Below are 19,484 nucleotides of genomic sequence, written 5' to 3'. Positions count from 1 at the left end.
GTGCTTTGTGACCACCTAGAGGGGTGGGATAGGGAGGGTGGGAGGGAGGGAGACGCAAGAGGGAAGAGATATGGGGATATATGTATATGTATAACTGATTCACTTTGTTATAAAGCAGAAACTAACACACCATTGTAAAGCAATTATACTGCAATAAAGTTTAAGAAACAAAAAACAAAATACCCCACAATCCTTTAAAAATGTAAACCATCCTTAGCTCGTTGGCTGAGTTTGGCCTACAGATTAGTTTGTGGACTCCTGTAGTAGATGAATATACAGGATTCTCTGGAAGTCAAAAGGAGGCAGCAACACTTTACTGGCTGGGAGGAGGGAAGGGGACTTGGAAAGCAAAACCAGGTGGGCTGTGCTGGATATAGGGGAGGAAGATGGATCTAGAAATCAGGGTAGAGGGAACAGCTTTCCCATGGCATTCAAGTAGCTCTTCTATGTGTATTACTTGTGTATCTGTTATTTTTGAATATCCCAATTCTCATTCCCCCTCAAATCCCCAATTGTACCAACGGAACATCTCTACCAGGAGGTCCCAGCCTCCTGCAAGGTGATAATTAGATTTCCGGAGTACCTCCCCCCAAAACCATTCAGTGCCTCATGGGGCCCCTGTTCTCAGTCATGTGTTCCTCAGCACTTTTATACCCTTGCACACTTCAGGATGATTTGGTGTTAGTTGCTTATTCCTACAAATTTGTGTTACTTTGGTGAAACCGGTCTCTCAGAGATGCAAATAACTGATTCCTTGAAGAGGACAAGCCTGCAGTTTCTGTTGTTTAGCCTCAGTTGTTTGTGCTGAGATAATTGTTTTCTCTATTCTGATTCAGAGCCGCTAAAAATACATATATTCTACATGGGACTTTTATTTCCCCTTTTAATTAAACAAATCTTATCTACATAGCAACAGCTATGGACTTTTTCCTCCCTCAAATGTGTTTGAACAGAATCAAGATTCAAGAGGCTGAGACTTGAAAGGTTGATGTATTTCTACCCAACCTTCATAGGGAGCAGCAACTGTGTCAGGTCACACAGCTGTTCATCCATCCTCTCCTTAATACAATCCAGAGAGAGTTATTTCATAGTTCCCTTTCCAGAACAATCCTCAAGTATAACCCATATTATGTTGTATTATATACATATGTAAGCCTCAATAGACTGTATGCTTCTCTTGGCAGGAGCTGGGTTTTGAGCTCAGCACACAGCAGAAGCACACTAGCCATGTGAAGAGTGGATAAAATAAACAGGAGTATCTGGCCACAGGTATTCCATGAAGTAGCTGGTGCAATTCTCAGTGTACCCCCTTAACCCTTTGAAGTGAAGACCTTAAGGAAGGTTTTCAAAATGAATACTTCCAATTTCCCTAAATAAGAAAGATTCTTCTTATCTAGACTCACTACTGCAACTTAATCCATGGGCATGATTGTTTTCAAATATTATCTTTTTCCTGGTTAATATATTTTTTCTTTTCATTAATACCCTACTTTGTATTGGACATTAATCTAACCATTCAGACACGATTAGCAAGCTAAATGTCTTACTTATTAAAAACGGTTAATTTTCCCATCTTAAAAAAAATTTGAGACATTTGAATCTCTGAATATGCTCATTTATCACCAATCCCCGACAATGCATCCAGGAGTTCTTGTGTAGGACATGAATAATTTTTATAAAAACACAGTTGCTGACTGTGTCGTACATCCACACAGCTTTATAAAACAAAGCAAATGATGACCATCAATTACAATAACCTCACTAGACAAGACTGCAATTAATCTACAGCTCTTCAGATAACGACTGCTGCACTGCGCCAAGGAAAATGCCCGGCATTAACGGTTTATCGTGATCAGCAATGATAGATGGGGCAGATGGCAATGTGATTATTCATTGTCAACACAATAAACAAATGTTTTGCTGCCGAAGTGTTTACCTAAGTCCTCTCAGAGGATAGCTCAAAATAGAGAACAAAGGCTTCTCTGAAAATAGCTCAAAATAAAAATAAACAGTTAATCTATGGATGAAATATACTTACTTAACTGGGGCTAACCCTCAGTAGAATCCAACTGGAAAATATTTTCCCTAAGGAAATCATGGGTTGGGTAGAGTTTTGGCATTAGAAGGTACAGTAAAGCCTATAGCTCACTTGTTTGTTAGGATGAGTCACTTTTATGAAGTCCTCAAATTCCATTCCATGCTTAATAATTCCAGTGATGAGAATTCATTGTTTTCAGAGGCAGACTCATTCCATAGATAGATAGCTCTCATTGTTAGAACATATATTTAGCTGACTGCCATCTCTCTGGAATTTTGGACAATTGACCCTAGGTTTTCCCCTCATCCCACATAGAAGATGTTAAACTCTTCTTGCTCACTAAAGCCTTTTATTTATTTTAATTAATTAATTTAAAACATTTTTATTGGAGTATAATTGCTTTACAATGTTGTGTTAGTTTCTGTTGTATAATAAAGTGAATCAGCTATATGTATACATATAGCACCATATCCTCTCCCTCTTGCATCTCCCTCCCACCCTCCCTATCCCACCCCTCTGGGTGGTCACAGAGCACGACTGAGCTGATCTCCCAGGGCTAAATGCAAGCATATCTTGTTTTGTTGCACTTTCTTGTACTGTGCAGATACTGTGTTCTTTACAAATTAAAGGTTTGCAGCCACCCTGCATTGAGCAAGTCTATTACTGCCATTTTTCCAATAGCATATGCTCGCTTGTGTCTCTGTGTCATATTTTGGTAATTCTCGCAATATTTCAAATTTTTCATTATTATTATATTTGTTAAGGTGATCTGTGATCAGTTCTTTGATGTTACTACTGTGACTCACTGAAGACTCAGATGATGGTTAGCATTTTTTAGCAATAAATTATTTTTAAATTAAGGTATGCACAATGTTTTCTTAGCCATAGTGCTATTGCACACTTACTGTAGTATAGTGTAAACATAACTTATATATACACTGGGAAATAAAATTCACATGACTCGCTTTATTGTGATATTCGCTTTATTGCAGTGGTCTGGAACCTGCAATATCTTGGAGGTATCTCAAAAATCAATGCCTATCCAACTTTTTCCACATGACATGTTTTGGTCCTTTCAGCATTCTGGTTTTTTGCACCTAAACCCACACCAGTTTTTAGACAACTCATACTCAGGGGCTCAGAAAGAAATGGTGTACTCAGAGCAAAGAGTAAATATTTGTGCTGAGGCTGAGTGTCAGTCTTGCCTTGGAGCAGGGGATGTGTGTGTGGCTGCTCTGCTTGGGAAGTTGTTCTCCAAACACCATTAGTCTAGATAGCACCCCAGCTTTGCCATGTCCAGGAAGCAATTACTTCGGGTGCACCTTTTAAAATTTTTGTGCAGGATGGCTTTGCTGATTAAGTCCTCCTTCTTTAGAAAACTGGGATAATTCAGGCAGAACCTGAGCTGAAATTGACACAGTGGTCACTAACCAAATTCTCTCTCAAAAATTTTTACAAATACTCATTCCTGGACCCCTTCTCTGGAGACTAATTCAGCTGCTTCCAGAGAAGGATTCAAATGTAAATATTTTGGCAATTTTCCCCAGTTAATTCTAATTCACAACTCTGTTTAAACGCTTTTTTCATTGAGAACACTTAATAATGTACTACTGAGGGAGTGCTTCACAAACCTAATATTCATACTCTCCTGGGAGCTTTAAAAATGCAGGTTCTTTGGAGCAGCTGATACCTGTGGTCCGGGGTACGTCTAGGAAAATTAATACATCAAGATCAAATTGTTATACGTTTCCCTTAAGGGTTTTGGAAGCCCTCATTTACTCCAAAATTGTAGTTTATATACAAGTTACAAAGCACCCTTATTACATATTGAAGAAACAAGCAACTTTAAGAAATTCTACAATATAAAGGTTTTAGCCTGGTAACCATCTATATTTTTTCACTCATTCATTTAATAAATTCATTCACAAATTCATTTTTATTCTGAGACAATATTGTGATAGGCACTGGAATTTAATATTTCAGTAGGGGAGAAAAACAAAGAAATAACAGCAAATAAATGTCAGTCAACAAAGAAAATGAATACAAATCTTAAAATAACGTATTTAAAAAGGAAGAGTTTATCTAATTTTAAATAGTCTCTAATTCAGACTGGCAGTCCCCCAGTTATTCTCAGTTCATTAGTTTTTGCCCTGCTTTCATCATATTCCCTGCTATATGTGAGTTCAGGATCTGTAACTCTTCAGAATTTCCAATTACATTCTCATGTCCCTTTGGCAGACATCCCTAATCATTCCTAGCTTTTTTTCCCTACAGATTCAGGAAGGAGACTCATATTCCTGCTCAACCCGGTCCTCTATTCCACCACTACTAATAGAGCACAGATGAAATCCACGTGCAGCTTCCCCCATGCACAGTGCCTTGACACACCTTGATGACTTTGCTGTTCCTCATTTCCTGCTTTATCTTTGTTGTCTATCAACTATTGAGTACTTCTAATGATCCTTACATCTTTAATCCCACTTCATTTTCAAAACAACCTGGAGAGGTATATAAACTCAGCCTTAGAAGGATCAAGTAACCATCTCAAGGCCACACAGTTACTGTGTATCACAGCAGGAGGTACAAACTTAGGTTCTTTGATGCCAAAGCTGATGTTCTTAAACTTGTTCTGCATTGCTTCTCTTCTCAGCCCAGTTCAAAGGGCACCTCCTCTGTGAAACTTCTCCTGCATGCTTCAGGGAAAATTTATCACTTCTTCCTTAGATTTGGCCAAGGCCTTTGTACATCTCCATTACAGCATGGCATTATACTTTAATGATTTGAATATAGTATTCTTTGAGCTCCTCTGTGGTAGGAACTATGTCTTTATATATATATATATATATATATATATATATATATATCCATATCCCTGGTAACTAGAACAGTGCCTAGGTAGGTTCTCAGTTGATGCATTTTGAATGATCATTAAAATCTGGCCACTGGACTCATTCAGCTGTGGATCTCTTTCTCAGTGTGTGGCCTTACTATATTAAAAACAATGCCAGGTTTAAACATGATCTTGATTAAAAATATTAAAAAGACCAAGCCAATAGTGAGATACATACTTATTATTTGAAAGCCTTCTTGACATCAGTTATTGAGGACTCTTAAAAACAGAAACCTAGCTACAAGATATTTAGCATATAAGGACACCTGACCTTTAGTTGATAACCACCCTCAAGTGTAAGGGAGGTAAAAGAGGTCAAATTAACTACACCCTGCTTATCAAGTGTCATATATCATAGCACACATGATATTTGTTTAAATTGTAGCTCTTTTCCTATAACTGAAGGTGTGGTTTGGCTCCTTGATGTGGCCTGAGTTCTGTCTGGGTTGATGGTAGACACAGTGACACTCACCATTAATGGTGGCACATTCTGCAGAAACTCGGACTATTTAGTTCCCTGACATTTATTTCCCTATACGTAACAGTTTTGTGCAAATAAGACCCATTCTGCCAGAAAGGAGAAATATGGAATCTATGCAAACATATGTGACATATAGGGCGCTGATTGCACAGATAGGTGTAAATGAAGATGTACATGTAAGGTGAGGGTTTAGGGTTGAAATAATGATCTGGCGATATCTTAGGGCATTAGTCACAAGAGAGCTCCACCAATGTCTCAGGAGGAAATATCAAGTTTCTCTGTGGTCTTCCCTGGAAAACACTGGAAGCTCATTATAAACTTCTATGTCAACTTGCAAAAGACAGATGGAGAAAGGAGGCATAGATCTTCTTATTTCATAGATACAAGAGCAGTCTTTCCATCTGTCATCACACCTTGGATATAAATAAGCACCAAATCTTATTAATTGGCACTTACCCGTAGTACTTCAATAACCTCACATACCTCCCCAGAGAAGGCTTGTCCGTTGAGGAGGTGTTCTGACCCTTGGCTATCCTCACTCCCAAAGTGTAGCCGGACCTCCTCCAGCCGGTGGCTGTATGTCATGGGCCCTCCTGATACGTTGACCAAGTGCTCCTTGTCCAGGCGCAGGGACACATGTCTTCCAGTGTTGTACATGGTCCCACTGACCTGCAAGGCAATGAGCAACAGGTCAGACAAGGCCCTCCTCCTTCCATTTCTCACAATTTCTCACTCAACCCAGCATGGTGCTTAGACCAATGCCTTTTGCTTCCTTTTGATAGGAAGACACTAGGCTAATTCCACATGTGGAGTAGGGAGTGACAGCCTCCCCAGAGAGCATTTCTTCCCTACCTGGCATCTATGGTACTTTCTGTGAGTCATAAGCTACCTTATCATTTAGGAATCTGAGGCAGGAACTCAAAGGAAACCTCATCAACTGTGACTAATATTTTGGACGTTGCACTTATAAAGAATTAACTTGTCTTCTTACCATAAATATTTGGAATGTAAAGATGCTGCAAAAGTTAAAATCTGAGGTGTGAGAAATTGGAGAAAGCAGTTAGTAAGGATGAGAGGCTACAAAGGCCAAAAGAGAGACAAGTAAGCTAAAATGAGTGAATAGGAGCAAACCTTAGGGGGAGACTGAGGCTTAGATTTGTGGTCTCAAGCATTCAGTATGGTGTGTCTTGGTTTAGGTCCTCTCACCCCTGCAACCAGACACTGAAAAGAGTCAAAGCTCTGATACTTTCTTGCAGTTTGTGGCCTCAGTGTTAAGCTAAAGAGATTCATATAAGCTTCCCATTTCACATACTTCCTATTCCATCTTGCTTCAGCCCCTGCAAGCTGAACCTCACTGCTTGGGGTTTCTTTCCCTCCTTTTCTCTTGAACTTGATGCTCAGCTTCATTTTGTTGACTATGACCTTAGCACCTCTCAACACTTGATTCTAGAACACTGATTCCTACCTGTGAGTCTATTGCCTTAGTCTTCTGGGTTGACTTAGCTCTAGGAGCAGATTGAAAACTTAAGGGAGACTTTGAGTGGGTCTGGATGGAATGCTTCTGGGCTATGGGTTGCTGAGCTACTTGGATTTTCTACCTGCTTACTCTGACTCCTTTGGGCCCAGGCCTAGGGATTCTTTAAGGCAGCAGTCCCCAAAATTTTGGCACCAGGGACCGGTTTTGTGGAAGACAATTTTTCCCACACACTGGGGGGGTGAAGGTTTCAGGATCATTCAAGTGCATTACATTTATCGTGCAGTTGAGGCCTAGGGATTCTTTAAGGCAGCAGTCCCCAAAATTTTGGCACCAGGGACCGGTTTTGTGGAAGACAATTTTTCCCACACACTGGGGGGGTGAAGGTTTCAGGATGATTCAAGTGCATTACATTTATCATGCAGTTTATTTTTATTATTATTACATTGTAATATATAATGAAATAATTATACAACTAACCATAATGCAGAATCAGTGGGAGTCCTGAGCTTGTTTTCACTTGCCACTCACAGATAGGGTTTTGATATGAGTCTGCAAGCAATTGATTTATTATGGTCTCTGTGCAGTCAAACCTCTCTACTAATGATAATCTGTATTTGCAACCAATCCCCAGAGGTAGCATCACTGCCTCAGCTCCACCTCAGATCATCAGGCATTAGATTCTCATAAGGAGTGCAAAACCTAGATCCCTCACATGTGCAGTTCACAGTAGGGTTTGCACTCCTATGAGAATCTAATGCAGTGCTGATCTGACAGGAGGCAGAGCTCAGGCGGTAATGTGAGTGATGGGGAGCAGCTGTAAATACAGATGAAGCTTTGCTTGCTTGCCTGCTGCTCACCTCCTGCTCTGCAGCCTGGTTCCTAACAGGACACAGACTGGTAACTGTCCATGGCCCGGGGGTTGGGGACCCCTGCTTTAAGGGATTCATGTAACTTCTGACAACTTCATTAGATATGGTTTTCATATATTTGCTCTACAGCATTAACCTTACCTGCCCCTCCACCTTTCTAGCACTAGTCTTGTGAATGATCAGTTAGTTTAGTTCTGTAGATTTCTCACTGTGGCAGAGAGAGTACTGCTTACCAAAATACTCCACTGACTCACTATAGCACCATCTTGCTATAAGGTGGAGCCCATGTGCTGATGTTGGCCGTGGTCTGTGAGGGGACATGACAAATGTCGTTTACAGGTTGAAACAGTGAAAAGCTTATGTAAAATTGTCCAGTCTCTTTCTTCCCCTGCTTCATCAATCAAGGGGCAATGTGGAAATCTGTAAATGTTGTACAGCTACAAGATGGAGCTTGTGTCAGCCTGAGTTGCTGGCAGATTATGTGCAGATTGCAAAAATGGCTAGAATTCTTCCACTCCTTGTAACTACACTACTTAAAATGTGACCTTGTAGCTGTTCCCATCAAGATAGTGCCATCTGTTTCTCCACCCCTTGAATCTGGACTGGCCTTGTCACTTGCTTTGGCCAATAGCACATAGTGGATACAACATGCTTATTCTGAGAGTAGGCCTCTAGAGGCCTTGCACGTGTCCTTACTCCTTTTTGGAAACTCGAGACCACCATGCAAACAAGCCTGGGCTAGCCTGCTGGAGGATGACCCACAGTGAGGAGAACCATCCCAGGAGAAGCCATCCTAGGCTGGTCATTCCATGACTGATCCACCAGTTGACTGTCTTAGTCTGGCCTGGACCAGAAGAATTTCCCACAGACCATAGCTTCCCATATACTGGGGAGCTAAACATTTGGTTGTTTTCAGTCCCTAAACTTTGAGATATTTTGTTATAGAGCAACAACTAACTGATATACACCAAGTCAATCATCTTCTCTGTCATGTGACTCTGGAACTATCAACAGAAAATCTGGACAGTCTTTGTTGAGTAGCTGAACTAGAAAGTCACTTGGGGCTCAGACAGTCAGTCTGCTAATCAGCTGGAAAGTCATACCAGAATGAGAGAAGAAAGCAGCAGATATGCCAAGAGTGACAGAGGAAACCATGCAGAGAGAGAACTGGAGAGAATATCTACTTCACCTTCAGAAACCCTTTGTACCTCTTTGTTCCAGTTCCTTCATGAGGCCTGGGTGTACTTTCTCTGATACTTTACATCTTACAAAGGGATTTATTTTTTTCTTAAATTATCTATTCCTTGCAACCAAATGATCCTTATCAAAGACTCTAGGCCTGTTCTCCAGTCTCAAATAAATGTATATTTAGTCAATATGACATAATGAGAGCTTGTCTTCTTTTCCTGTCCCAATTTATGACTTTCTTTGCAGTAAAATGGTAGAGATAGATTTGTGTTTGACACTGCATTCATCTTTAAGCAAAATTTATTTTTTCTACTTATTAAGATAATATACAGGTATTTATTATATATGGGTAGGAAGACCCAGAACAGCTCAATGAAATAAAAATCAGCCACAATTCTACAGTAAACCAATAATCACCACTAATATTTTGGTATATAACTTTTCACACTCATAACTGTATATATCTATATTTTAATGAGATCATTTTATATGTGTGATAATAAATGCTTTTCACATACAAGGTATATGATTTTATATATATAAATATATTATTATATATAATAATTTAATATATATATATAAATTTATATATTTAATATATTATATACAACATATGTATAATATATTTAATATATTTGTTACATATTTATACATTAATATATATATAGTAAATATAAATTATTTTTAGTCACATGAATATTTCTAGGTTATTAACTGTTCTTTTGCAATATCACTTTGAAATAGTTTCATAATATTCCACTGTAAACATATATGACTTATTATTGAATCTTTACAGCCCTTTCACTTTTTCACTATTGTTAAAAAATATTACAATGAGATATAGAGAACAAACTAGTGGTTACCAGTGGGGAGAGGGAAGGAGGGAGGAGCAATTTAGGAGTAGTAGAAAAAAAGGGTTAACATGGGATTATATGAAATCATCTTTGTGAAACTTTTGAAAATTGTAAAGCACTACACAATTTAAAGAATCTTTCACTCAATAAAAAAAAATACTGCAATGAACATCCTTATGGATAAACATTTTACTAGTGCAGATATTTCATTAGGCAAACTCTGGGTCAGATGGTGTACACATTATTACAGTGCTTATTATCTATTGCCAAATCCATTTGCTGTGGAGTGTAGATCCCACAGAGCAGGGCTGGATCTCAAATTCACTTCAAATTGCATTAATTCAACAAGCAACATCCATGGACCCCTATAATATGCAAGGCTGCATAACAGGAGCTGCTTCAAATTCTTATAGGATATGTGCTCTGTTCCAATGAGCAAGTATATCAGGCTTCCTGGCACTTCTAAAAATCCTCTCAATGTGTCTGTCTAATGTTCCTAAGAAAATTGTTGCCCATTGAAGCAAGGCAGGGACCATGTCCTATGCCTGTCTGCATTTTCCCAGTAATTAACACAATGGCACACAGTAGAGAGAAGAATAAAGGACTCTTGAGTCAAAAGATTCCCAATCTGCCTCTTGGTGACCTTGAGTAGTTCAGTTAATTACTTGAAGCCTCAGTTTTCTTAACTGTAAAATAGAGATAAGACAATTTCCCCTATGAAAATGAAGGATAAAAATCTATAAGCCTTATAGAGAATGAATATGAGAATGATAGAAATAAATCCCTCCTTATCAGTAATTACTTATTGATTCCACTTACATGAAGTCCTAGAGTAGTCAAAATCATAGAGATAGAAAGTAGAATGGTAGTTGCCAGGGGTGGGGTGCAGAGAGGAATGGGAGTTATTGTTTAATGGGCATAGAGTTACAGTTTTGCAAGATGAAAAAATTTCTGGAGATGGACGGTGGTTGTACTTAATACTGCTGAAATGTATAAGTAAGAATGGTTAAGATGTGTATTTTACACACATAAAAATTGGAAAAAATTCCCTCATGAGTTTGTTGTGAGAATTAATACATTTAATGGTCAAACATTTTCATTCTTTTCCTTCATTTACTTTTGACAATGGGTGCCTAGCTGAACTTGCGGGACCTGTGTTGATCTTACCCACTTCCCATAGCCCAGTGGAATATAGTGTTGCTTTCTAAAAGTCACAATGAAGAACTTTTACTGACTTCTGCGTTGTGATGATTCACTTGTCTCTCATTTTGGATTTTAAAGCTCCAGTTGTGGGAAGCATCCAAGATCATTTTGAAGGCCATGAAGCAAACATGAAACCAGGGTAATCAGGAATAAACCAGTGTGCTTTCTAGTTCTTCCACTCCATACTTCCATACTCCTTCTACTTCCATGGCTCTATCTTCATTCATTCATCTGGCTGTGTGCTAGGAGCTGAGGATAATGTGGTGAGTAAAACCAGGCATGGTCCCTGACCTCATAGAGCTTACAATCTCCATTATGAAGAGAACAGAGTGGGAGAAGGAAGTTATGGGGAATCCATGTGAAATTCTACCACTTGCATATGTGTTCTCACAATTAGAGGCAACACACCTATTCCCCCACACTTCCCCCAGACATTGAAATAACATTAATTTATATTAATCAAAAAAAGCTGTGTAACCAGGGTATGGTTTGTTGCACTTTAATTTTTAAAAGAAGGCTTGACTATATTGTGTATGATATCTAATGGTACATCTGCACTGAAGTAATTAACACTGCAGCAGTGTCATTTTACCTGTAATGTTAATTACAGTGTTTCCAATGAACTACTTTGGTGCACAGCATGTTGGAAAAAGTTGTATTATGTAGACCAGGAAACAGAACTGAATGGAGACAATGAAACTGCAGGGGATATCCAGGTTGCCTCTGGCTGCCCCACAGTTCTCCTTTTTGTTTTATTTTAATTCACTACAAAATGAGATGAGAGAGATATGATGCCCATGTAAGTGAGAGAAGTAAGAGCGGTTTGTGAATGCTCAGTGACTTGTCTAGAATCATACAGCTAGCAGTGGTGGCAAACCCACGTCTCCTGATTCCAAGTCTAATGATTTTTTTTTCCCACGGAAAACAATTTTGTTCATTGGTTTTTATTTATTTTAACATCTTTATTGGAGTATAATTGTTTAACAATGGTGTGTTAGTTTCTGTTTCATAACAAAGTGAATCAGCTATACATATACATATATCCCCATATCTCCTCCCTCTTGCATCTCCCTCCCACCCTCCCTTTCCCACCCCTCTGGGTGGTCACAAAGCACCACTGAGCTGATCTCCCTATGCTATGCAGCTGTTTCCCACTAGCTATCTATTTTACATTTGGTAGTATATATATAAAAAATATTACAATGAGATATAGAGAACAAACTAGTGGTTACCAGTGGGGAGAGGGAAGGAGGGAGGAGCAATTTAGGAGTAGTAGAAAAAAAGGGTTAACATGGGATTATATGAAATCATCTTTGTGAAACTTTTGAAAATTGTAAAGCACTACACAATTTAAAGAATCTTTCACTCAATAAAAAAAAATACTGCAATGAACATCCTTATGGATAAACATTTTACTAGTGCAGATATTTCATTAGGCAAACTCTGGGTCAGATGGTGTACACATTATTACAGTGCTTATTATCTATTGCCAAATCCATTTGCTGTGGAGTGTAGATCCCACAGAGCAGGGCTGGATCTCAAATTCACTTCAAATTGCATTAATTCAACAAGCAACATCCATGGACCCCTATAATATGCAAGGCTGCATAACAGGAGCTGCTTCAAATTCTTATAGGATATGTGCTCTGTTCCAATGAGCAAGTATATCAGGCTTCCTGGCACTTCTAAAAATCCTCTCAATGTGTCTGTCTAATGTTCCTAAGAAAATTGTTGCCCATTGAAGCAAGGCAGGGACCATGTCCTATGCCTGTCTGCATTTTCCCAGTAATTAACACAATGGCACACAGTAGAGAGAAGAATAAAGGACTCTTGAGTCAAAAGATTCCCAATCTGCCTCTTGGTGACCTTGAGTAGTTCAGTTAATTACTTGAAGCCTCAGTTTTCTTAACTGTAAAATAGAGATAAGACAATTTCCCCTATGAAAATGAAGGATAAAAATCTATAAGCCTTATAGAGAATGAATATGAGAATGATAGAAATAAATCCCTCCTTATCAGTAATTACTTATTGATTCCACTTACATGAAGTCCTAGAGTAGTCAAAATCATAGAGATAGAAAGTAGAATGGTAGTTGCCAGGGGTGGGGTGCAGAGAGGAATGGGAGTTATTGTTTAATGGGCATAGAGTTACAGTTTTGCAAGATGAAAAAATTTCTGGAGATGGACGGTGGTTGTACTTAATACTGCTGAAATGTATAAGTAAGAATGGTTAAGATGTGTATTTTACACACATAAAAATTGGAAAAAATTCCCTCATGAGTTTGTTGTGAGAATTAATACATTTAATGGTCAAACATTTTCATTCTTTTCCTTCATTTACTTTTGACAATGGGTGCCTAGCTGAACTTGCGGGACCTGTGTTGATCTTACCCACTTCCCATAGCCCAGTGGAATATAGTGTTGCTTTCTAAAAGTCACAATGAAGAACTTTTACTGACTTCTGCGTTGTGATGATTCACCTGTCTCTCATTTTGGATTTTAAAGCTCCAGTTGTGGGAAGCATCCAAGATCATTTTGAAGGCCATGAAGCAAACATGAAACCAGGGTAATCAGGAATAAACCAGTGTGCTTTCTAGTTCTTCCACTCCATACTTCCATACTCCTTCTACTTCCATGGCTCTATCTTCATTCATTCATCTGGCTGTGTGCTAGGAGCTGAGGATAATGTGGTGAGTAAAACCAGGCATGGTCTCTGACCTCATAGAGCTTACAATCTCCATTATGAAGAGAACAGAGTGGGAGAAGGAAGTTATGGGGAATCCATGTGAAATTCTACCACTTGCATATGTGTTCTCACAATTAGAGGCAACACACCTATTCCCCCACACTTCCCCCAGACATTGAAATAACATTAATTTATATTAATCAAAAAAAGCTGTGTAACCAGGGTATGGTTTGTTGCACTTTAATTTTTAAAAGAAGGCTTGACTATATTGTGTATGATATCTAATGGTACATCTGCACTGAAGTAATTAACACTGCAGCAGTGTCATTTTACCTGTAATGTTAATTACAGTGTTTCCAATGAACTACTTTGGTGCACAGCATGTTGGAAAAAGTTGTATTATGTAGACCAGGAAACAGAACTGAATGGAGACAATGAAACTGCAGGGGATATCCAGGTTGCCTCTGGCTGCCCCACAGTTCTCCTTTTTGTTTTATTTTAATTCACTACAAAATGAGATGAGAGAGATATGATGCCCATGTAAGTGAGAGAAGTAAGAGCGGTTTGTGAATGCTCAGTGACTTGTCTAGAATCATACAGCTAGCAGTGGTGGCAAACCCACGTCTCCTGATTCCAAGTCTAATGATTTTTTTTCCCCACGGAAAACAATTTTGTTCATTGGTTTTTATTTATTTTAACATCTTTATTGGAGTATAATTGTTTAACAATGGTGTGTTAGTTTCTGTTTCATAACAAAGTGAATCAGCTATACATATACATATATCCCCATATCTCCTCCCTCTTGCATCTCCCTCCCACCCTCCCTTTCCCACCCCTCTGGGTGGTCACAAAGCAACACTGAGCTGATCTCCCTATGCTATGCAGCTGTTTCCCACTAGCTATCTATTTTACATTTGGTAGTATATATAAGTCCATGGCACTCTCTCATTTCGTCCCAGCTTACCCATCCCCCTCCCCGTGTCCTCAAGTCCATTCTCTACAGCTGCATCTTTATTCCTGTCCTACCCCTAGGTACTTCATAACCATTTCCTTCTCTTGTGTTTCCTGCCTAGAGAAGTTCCTTTAGCATTTGTTGTAAAGCTGGTTTGGTGATGCTGGATTCTGTTAATTTTGTTTGTCTGTAAAGGTTTTAAATTCTCTCTCGAATCTGAATGATATCCTTGCTGGTTAAAGTAATCTTGGTTGTAGGTTTTTCCTTTTCATCACTTTAAATATGTCCTACCCTTCTGAGTAGTCTAAAGATCTTGATGTGAGCAAATGCAAGTATCTTAGCTCATTTCACATGGAAAATATGTCGGGGATTTTCATTTCATCTCCAGGCTGTAGGTGCAGTGCTTAGACAGTTCCAGAGGCAGCAGGATTCTTTTTCAGGAAAATAGAAAACTGGAAAGGACACTAGGCTGCTGAAGTTCATCCAAGGAAGAGGCCTGGAGAAATCCAAAGTCAGGAAGTCCCTTGGCTGCCACAACTGCCAACATTTACACTGGTTTGAGACTTGGTGGAGATAAATGCATTGAGGGAAGTGGTAATAGATGCTCCAGACAGAAATGCCTGTTAAGATTGTGTGTCAATCAGTATCATCTTGATTACTTAAAACAGTCTAAAAGTAATGTGTTCTTTTGCAAAGCAAAAATTTACCCCCAGTTTATTCATTTTGTAAAATTGGTTGTTCTTATATAGCAGATACCGTGCTTTGTGGCAGCTCATGATTAGCCAGGGCCACTTATTAATGGACCCAACTCCTTTTTCAGTCTGCTGACACTGTGGCATTAGAGGGAAATAAATTCAGCCAGTGTGCTTTTAAGGAGAATTTTCATTCTTTGAAAATAAGCAACAATCCTCTTTATAACAGTTGGCATCTTGGTTTGAATCCTTAAATGGTGTCTGATATGGTGCTAAATACTGAACATGAACTTAATTAATCTTTACTATTTCTCCCTCACTAAACCTAGTGTGGTACTTAGCCCTGTGCTGTTTGCTTTCTCTTGGATGGGGAGATATGGGGCCAACCCTGCATGTAGTGGAGGCCTCCCACAAGCACACCTGTTCTCCTTGGTCTCTGTGGCTCCTTTGCATCTTGAGGCAAACATCCCATGAATGAGGGAGCCAGGGCTTGATCCCACATGTCTCTGACTCTAAAGCCTGTACTTTTAACCATTGGGAATTATTTGATTGCACAACCGATTACCTAACAATGCTTTCTTCAAATATGGGTTGATAGCCTAGGAACCCCCCAGAGTGTTTGGGATTACTTATATAAGTCAGGGTTCTCCAGAGAAACATAATTAATACAATGAGTATATACATGTAGAAAGAGATTTATTTAAGGAATTGGCTCATGTGATTATGGAGGCTGCAAGTCCATAATCTGTAGGGTGTGCTGGCAAGCTGGAGATCCAGGAAAGAGTTGATACTGTAGTTCAGGTCCTAAGGCCAATTACTGCAGAATTACTTCTTCCTCTGGGGAAGCCATTCTTTTTGTTCTATTCAGACTTTCAACTGACTGAATGAGGCACACTCATATTATGAAGGGAACTCTGCTTTATTCAAAGCCCACTGACTTAAATATTTATCTCATACAAAACTACCCTCACAGAAACATCCAAAATAATGTTTGGTCAAATATCCAGGCACCACGGCCGAGACAAATTAACACATAAAATTAACCATCAAATGTACTTTCAAATCCCATTTGATTTCTTTACTACATCTTGTTCAAACAGCCCTTAACCAGTTGTGTTGACACCACACATATCAGGTTGATATATGTAATTATAAAATATATATATATTTTTTTCTCAAAGATTAAAGATAAAGAGAGAATCTTAAAAGCAGCAAGAGAAAAATCAACAAGTTATGTACAAGGGAATGCCCATAAGACTATCAGATGTTTTTCAGCAGAAACTCTGCAGGCCACAAGGGAGTGGCACAATATGTTTAAAGTGATAAAAGGGAAAAATCTACAACAAAAGAATACTCTACCCAGCAAGGTTTTCATTCACATTTGATGGAGAGAGAGAGTTTTACAAACAAAAGCTAAAAGAGTTCAACACCACCAAACCAGCTTTACAAGAAATGTTAAAGGAACTTCTCCAAGCAGAAAAGAAATTAGAAATATAAAAATTATGAAAGGAAAAATCTCATTGATAAAGACAAATATACAGTAAAGGAAGTAAATCAACCACATATAAAGCTAGTAGGAAGGTTGAAAGACTAAAGTAGTAAAATCATCTATCTCCACAATAAGTAGTTAAGAGAGGAACGAAATAAAAAGATGTAAAATATGATGTTAACAACAGTAAAAGGGGAGGGGAAGAGTAAAAATTCGAGGTTGTTAAAATGCATTCAAAATTGAGATCAGCAATTTACAATTATATATATATATATATTACATACGCACACATATAAATTGCTATATATAAACCTCATGCTAACCACAAACCAAAAGTCTGTAATAGATACACACAGAAAAAAGTGTGAAGAATCCAAACGTAACAGTTAAGATTGTCATCAAATCACAAGGGAAGAGAGCCAAAGAAGAAAGGAACAAGGAAGAACTACAAAAACAACCCCCACACAATTAACAAAATGGTAATAAGTACATTCCTATCAACAGTTACTTTAAAATTAAGTGGCCTAAATACTCCAATCAAAAGACCTAGAATGGCTGAATAGATACAAAAACAAGACCCATATATAAGCTACCTAAAAGAGACCCACTTTAGATCTAAAGACACACGGACTGGAAGTGAGGGGATGGACAAAGGTATTCCATGCAAATGGAAATGAAAGCCAGAATAGCTTTATAAATATAAAACATTCCAACAAAAAGCAGCAGAATACACACTGTTCTCAATTGCACATGGAACATTCTTTAGGATAGATCACATGATAGGCCACAGAACAATTCTCAGTAAATTTAAGAAACTGAAATCGTATAAAGCATCTTTTCTGACCACAACACTTTGAGACTAGATATCAATTACAGGAAAAAAAACTGTAAAAAATACAAACATATGGAGGCTAAATAATACACTACTTAATAACCAAGAGATCAGTGAAGAAATCAAAGAGGAAATCAGAAAATACCTAGAAACAAATGACAATGAAAACACGATGACCCAAAACTTATGAGATGCAGCAAAAGCAGTTCTAAGAGGGAAGTTTATAACAATGCAAACCTTCCTCAAGAAACATCTAAAATAAAAAACCTAACCTTACACCTAAAGCAATTAGAGAATGAAGAAAAGAAAAACCCCAGAGTTAGCAGTAGATCAATAAAATTAAAAGCTGGGTCTTTGAGAAGATAAACAAAATTGATAAACCAGTAGCCAGACTCATCAAGAAAAAAGGGAAAAGACTCAAATCAATATTATTAGAAATGAAAAAGGGGAAGGAACAACTGACACTGCAGAAATGTAAAGGATGATGAGAGATTACAACAAGCAACTATATGCCAATAAAATGGACAAGCTGGAAGAAATGGACACAGTCTTAGAAAAGCACAACCGTCCAAAACTGAACTGGGAAGAAATAGAAAGTATAAACAGACCAATCACAAGCACTGAAATTGGTACTGTGATTAAAAATCTTCCAACAAACAAAGGCCCAGGACCAGATGGCTTCACAGGCGAATTCTATCAAACATTTAGAGAAGAGCTAACACCTATCCTTCTCAAACTCTTCCAAAAGATAGCAGAGGGAGGAACACTCCCAAACTCATTCTATGAGGCCACCATCACCCTGATACCAAAACCAGACAAAGACGTCACAAAGAAAGAAAACTACAGGCCAATATCACTGATGAACATAGATGCAAAAATCCTCAACAAAATACTAGCAAACAGAATCCAACAGCACATTAAAAGGATCATACACCATGATCAAGTGAGGTGTATTCTGGGAATGCAAGGATTCTTCAATATACACAAATCAAACAACTTGATACACCATATAACAAACTGAAGAAGAACAACTATATGATCATCTCAATAGATGCAGAGAAAGCTTTTGACAAAATTCAACACCCATTTATGATAAAAACCCTGCAGAAAGTAGGCATAGAGGGAACTTTCCTCAACATAATAAAGGCCATATATGACAAACCCACAGCCAACACTGTCCTCGATGGTGAAAAAATGAAACCACTTCCACTAAGATCAGGAACAAGACAAGGTTGCCCACTCTCACCACTCTTATTCAACATAGTTTTGGAAGTTCTAGCCACAGCAATCAGAGAAGAAAAAGAAATAAAAGGAATCCAAATAGGAAAAGAAGAAGTAAAGCTGTCACTGTTTGCAGATGACAAGATACTATACATAGAGAATCCTAAGGAGGCTACCAGAAAACTACTAGAGCTAATCAATGAATTTGGTAAAGTAGCAGGATACAAAATTAATGCACAGAAATCTCTGGCATTCTTATACACTAATGATGAAAAATCTGAGAGTGAAATTAAGAAAACACTCCCATTTACCACGGCAACAAAAAGAATAAAATATCTAGGAATAAACCTACCTAAGGAGACAAAAAACTTGTATGCAGAAAACTATAAGACACTGATGAAAGAAATTAAAGATGATACAAATAGGTGGAGAAATATACCATGTTCTTGGATTGGAAGAATCAACATTGTGAAAATGACTCTACTACCCAAAGCAATCTACAGATTCAATGCAATCCCTATCAAACTACCACTAGCATTTTTTACAGAACTAGAAAAAAAAATTTCACAATTTGTATGGAAACACAAAAGACCCCAAATAGCAAAAGCAATCT

At 38.2% G+C, this 19,484-nt stretch overlaps 1 protein-coding gene across 1 annotated transcript in view; it reads right to left on the bottom strand.

Annotated features, from left to right (window-relative positions):
- Positions 1-19,484, bottom strand: part of CA10 (carbonic anhydrase 10) — a 673,987-nt gene that overhangs the window by 116,016 nt on the left and 538,487 nt on the right. The window contains exon 4 of the mRNA XM_024117389.1: positions 5,893-6,078. Within this exon, the coding sequence (XP_023973157.1) occupies positions 5,893-6,078 (186 nt within the window). The remainder of the gene's footprint in view (positions 1-5,892; positions 6,079-19,484) is intronic.

Source organism: Physeter macrocephalus, chromosome 14 (assembly GCF_002837175.3).
Source record: "Physeter macrocephalus isolate SW-GA chromosome 14, ASM283717v5, whole genome shotgun sequence".
Taxonomy (NCBI): Eukaryota; Metazoa; Chordata; class Mammalia; order Artiodactyla; family Physeteridae; genus Physeter; species Physeter macrocephalus.
Note: the sequence above shows the minus strand (reverse complement) of the source record. Positions and strands in the feature narration are given on the sequence as shown.